Here is a 4,855-nt window from a genome sequence, read left to right as displayed (position 1 = left end):
ACGGCAATTAAACAAACCATATGGAAATCAGACCCAGAGACAGCCACCTTCTAAAGGGAAGAACCCACACACTGCTCTTCTGCTCTTCAACTCTTGGTGTGAAGAAAAGCCCCTAACATCTTCCTTTCTGGCCATGCACCAGCTAGAGCAAGGTGATTCCTGTCTGCTGACCAGGCAGCACATGCCTCCCTGTGCTGAGACCCCCAGGAAATTCCAGCACAGAAAAAACTGAGCACGAGAGTGGAGAGAATTCCTTACCCTGTGCCTGCTCTCCTGGCTCAGCGCAGAGGCGTATGTCCCATAGGAGTTCACGGGAGTCTCCAAGGGGCTGCCGAGGCTTCTGAAGCACTCTGCAGACGAGCTCGGAAAAGGGTGCTGGGGCATGGAGGGAACAGGGCTTGGCTGCTTCTTGGGAATAAGCTGGTATGAGGAGGGGTGGAAAAACCTGGAGTATGGAGCCATCTCTTCCTGGGACCCCCCACTGCCCACAGTTTCCATGCTGCATAATCCGTTCAGGTTAAAGCGTAACGCTGGCACGCCAGGCCCTGGACTCAAGCATCCCTGGCGCTGGGAGATCAAGTCTTGGCTGATGCTGTAAAAACCAGGCTGAGCTGGGGACCCCAGGAGCGGGCAAACATAGTCCTGCCAGGGGCTGGGGCTGCTGCTGGGAAGGAGGTGTGGAGCGGAGTCAGGGCTGTGGCTGCACAACCCATTCATCGGCAAGTGACGGTGTTTCGGCTGGCTGGGTGGTCCCACGCGGCCCTGGAACTGGCTGGGCAGGCAGAAGGACTGGCGAGCACCCTCTTGGGTGGGATGCATGGCCAGGAAGTCACCCTCCAGTTGCCGAGCCCTGGGTGGCTCCTCAGGGCAGGGGGTTGCCAGGGATGAGCCGGGCGCCTTGTCCCATGGGGTGCCCCGTGCTGGCTGGAGGAAGCGGAGCAGACCCTCCTCCCCAGCTGGCCTCCACTTTGAGCCATCAGACGGCTCTTCCTCCTCCTCCTCAGCCGGCTCCGGCAGCAGTGGGGGCAGCTGCCCTGGCACGGCGTGGAGGGGCTGTTCCCACAGCGGAGCAGGGTGCTGGCCTGGGGCGATGCTGGGCTGCACCACGTGCTGGGGCAGGTACTGCAAGTCCTTGTCCTCCACGTGGGCCTGGTACGTAGCGGTGCCTCCACGTGGGCTCGGGGACGTGCCTGGCAGGGGACAGACCTCTTGTCCTCCCTCGTGCTTGTTCACCAGAGTGGTGTGGATGTAGGAGAGAATCTCGTTGCTGGTGGGGCAGTTGTTCAGGGATGGGGTGCGGTCAGGGTCCATATTGACCATCACCATTTTCTCATCCAGTAGCAGGAGCTCCAGGTCTTCGGCATTCAACCCCAGACCCTCCAGCGCACTGAACAGCTCGTTGTTGGAACAGCTCTCGTCACACTTAATTGAGAGTGAGTCCAGGGTGGCCAAGAGAGGGTCCTCCTGCTGCGAATCCACCAGCTCCTCTTTGAGGCTGTCCCCGCTTGAAGAACCTGGAGCAGCGCCCACACTCCAGGCATCTCCTCCTGCATCCAGCAAGGACACGTCCTCGAGGTGGTCCATGAAACTGCTGCTGGAGTGGTTAGGTGCGGGAGCTGGATGGGAGACGTACACCGCCTTGTCCTGTCGCATCACGGCGCCCAGCAGGGAACTGGGGTCAATGCCATCCTTCTGGGAGCACCCTCCCTGGCTGTGGGAGGTCTTCTTGGACTTGCTGGTTTTCCCTTTGCTCTGGAACGGGTCAGGGAAGCCTGGGAGAGGGTAAGCACTTTGGTATAAGAGCGCCTCTCCTGTAGCAAAGGTAAAGGGAAGATGCATGGACCGTTTCCGAAGGTGCTCTCCTCCTTCTTCATCTCTGCAGGGCAGGAAGAGGAGACTGGGGCTTGTATATGCACAAACACACGCTGTGAATTGCTTCTGCAATGGATAATTGTGATTCCTGCAAGCCAAAGCCCCTTTGCTACGACCAGCATCCATGTACCCAGCAGAACCACACACATACACATTTACATATGCATTTACATACAAATACACACAAACACACATATAATATAAGCAGAACCACACACATACACATTTACATACAAATACACACAAATACACATATAATATTATACATATAATACATATACACACACATAAAACCACACATCTGTAACATAACCAAGAGGATACTTAAAACGCAAAGGGTAACAGAGCTCTGCCAGACAGAAGTCACACCTTTGCCCTGCTCATCTCTGCTGCAGCCACCCCTTAGGACAGGGATGTTGGGCTGCTGCCATACAGCAGCCACATTTGAGGTCCTCGCTGTTCCTGCACACACCTGCCCTACAGCTGCTGGAGGGCAGCCACCAGCCTCCCTGGGCTAAGACTGGACCAGTGCCCAGGACGCTGGGGCAGGGATGTGAGGTGCAGGGCACTGCTCAGCGCTCTCCTGCACCTGCGGGGTGGCCTTGCAGAGTGGGATGTGACTGAACAGCAAAGCACAGTATCCTATGGCTGCTCCTTTAAAAGGCACAAGAAGCAATGAGGAATCGAACATCCTGCCCTGCTTGGGGCATCCCAGAGCCCACACCGACAGAAAAAGCCAGCCTGTCCCCACCCCAGCCTGGGCTGACCCAGATGGCACTTACACGAGGGGTCTCTGCGTGACAATGATGTACTCAGGCTTGCCGTTCTTGTAGACGAGCTGCGCGTTGGCCTGCACCCACTTCCAGCGGTTCTCCTTCGTCAGCAGGCGGAAGACCGTCAGGCCGCTCTCACCCGTCTTCATCACTGCCAGGAGGAAGCACACGTGCCGAGAGCTGTCAGCACGTCGCCGGAGACAGGGCTGCCTCCAGCGACGCTGCCGTTTCCAGCCGGGATAAGCAGGTGGGGTCACAGCAGTAGCATGGCTGGCACACACAGGGGACACCATGCCAGCTAAATACCCTTCACTACACACCACCCCAAATTCCCTGCAGTGACAAGAGCATCACGGCAAGGCATAAAGCAAAGCACCCTACGGGGAAAGAGCTGCCGGGCTTGACACGGCAGCCAACGGAGCTGCCCATAGCTGTGCCTACCCCCAGGTCCCTCAGAGGTGGGCACGAGGGACTAGGGAAGGGACTCTTACTCCTGACGTGGTTCTCGGCACAGTAAAGCATGTCGGCAGCATGGACGAACTGGTAGCCGGTGCCGCACATCCGCAGCTCCGCTTCGGTGTAGCCTAAAACGATCTTCCCCCTGCGGGAGACCGAGAACGCACCCAGCTCAGAAGCAGAGCTGGGCTGGGACATCACCCAGGCAGGGTATGGACCGGCATGCTGGAAACCCACAGCACTGCCCCTCAAATCAGCTCTGCTGCTTACTTGGCATCGCAAGCCAAGGGGGTGAAGTCCAGCTTGTGCTTCGTTCTGAAGATCATGTTCTTGGTTCGGATCTGCAGGATGGACGGGGGCTGCAAGGGGGTGGAGATAGCGAAGAGAGCAAGCTGGGGTGGCAGTACAGACCCGTCTTCAGACCTTTTGTTCTGCCCGTGAAGGAATTTCAGCCTGCCTTGAAGGTTTAAAGCCTGGGAAGAGAAGAAAAGCTCAGTGTCACACAGAAAACTGGGTGGAGAGAGAAGAGAGGGAGGAGAGCTGCACGGAAAGCAAGCCATCTCGCTGCAGAGTTGATGCAAATAATCCCTGGTGATTCCAGTGCTCCCTACTAAAATAAGATGGAGGATCAAAGTGATGCTACGCTGACCTCCCCGCAGCAGCAGCCCACTGCCTTCTCCCCCTGCAGCCACTCACTGCCGGCCCGGGTCTTGTAGGCACCACTGCTGCAGGACTGAGCACATGCTGCAATTGCATCAGGGCATCACACAATGCATAGGCTGCTTTGCATTTTAACTCAGCTATATCACAGCCCTGTCAGGGATCATAGTGTTGCTGCTAAACAACAGACAACCAGGACTTTTTCTTCATATTGAGTTTCCAAACTGAAGCAGGATGAAAGAGAGAGAAACAGCACTGTTACACCTGTGGTTATGAAGGTAAGCACCCCATTATCTTGCAGCAGAGAAGAGGAGGGATGAACACCACCTACTTGGTCTTCAGAGACACCTTTAACACAAAAACCTGGCAAAATGTGTGGAGGAAAAGCACTTTTGTTCAAGATTCAGCTTCTCTGACAAGAGAGGAACAAAACCCATACAGAGAGGTGGTAGGTACAGACCAAACCTATGAAAAACAGCAGAAATATCTCCTTGTTGAGACAGGCAGCTGCTGCACATGGCAGAAAGGAGCGCTGGGTCTTTCAAGGCCAACTTTTATGCTCCAGCAGTGGCATGGACCCCTCGGGGTAAGCCTGCACCCCTTCTGCTGTGGAGGTCGCAGAGTAGGTCTGTGCTCACCAGGAAGCCGGACGAATTATCCAGGAGGCAGCGAAAGCGGCACACGAAGCTCCTTTCCAGAAAGGAGGAGTTTTCTGGGGGCAGCTGATCCGGTTTGTAGGCGACAGCAGAAGAGCTGAGACTCTTCCCCCCTGTAGGAGAGAGGGACTGGGAAAGGAGCAAGCAAGGATGCCCAGCAAGGGTTGGAGGTCCCAAGAAAGGGCTGGAGGTGCCCAGCATCGGGGACTGTGGCAGTTTGCAGAGCACAGCAACAGAAACTCAGGGAAAGCCACAATGTTTGGACGAAGCCATGGCTTGAGCCACAAGGACGCAAGTCCCATGCAAGCGATGGCAGGGAGCTGGGCTCCCTGGCATGCGTGGGGAGCTGCAGACCTCGTGCCAACCAGGATGCCTGGCTCCCAGCCTGCGTTTACCTTCTGCAAAAGGCTCACCCTCGGAAGCATGGGGTGGGTTGAG

At 56.4% G+C, this 4,855-nt stretch overlaps 1 protein-coding gene across 1 annotated transcript in view; it reads right to left on the bottom strand.

Moving 5' to 3' along the window:
• Nucleotides 1–258: 258 nt before the first annotated feature.
• LOC104079038 (aryl hydrocarbon receptor-like) overlaps nt 259–4,855 on the bottom strand; it is a gene marked incomplete at both ends in the record, with an annotated part of 5,741 nt that continues 1,144 nt past the window's right edge. The window contains 6 exon segments of the mRNA XM_009580918.1: nt 259–1,876; nt 2,655–2,796; nt 3,137–3,246; nt 3,372–3,574; nt 4,400–4,530; nt 4,813–4,855. The exon segment at nt 4,813–4,855 is cut by the window's right edge and continues 27 nt beyond it. Coding sequence (XP_009579213.1) covers nt 259–1,876; nt 2,655–2,796; nt 3,137–3,246; nt 3,372–3,574; nt 4,400–4,530; nt 4,813–4,855 — 2,247 coding nt within the window.

This window comes from Fulmarus glacialis, unplaced genomic scaffold, assembly GCF_000690835.1.
Source record: "Fulmarus glacialis isolate BGI_N327 unplaced genomic scaffold, ASM69083v1 scaffold297, whole genome shotgun sequence".
NCBI classification, from domain to species: Eukaryota; Metazoa; Chordata; class Aves; order Procellariiformes; family Procellariidae; genus Fulmarus; species Fulmarus glacialis.
The sequence above is the reverse complement of the archived record's forward strand: the minus strand, read 5'-3'. Positions and strand labels throughout refer to the sequence as shown.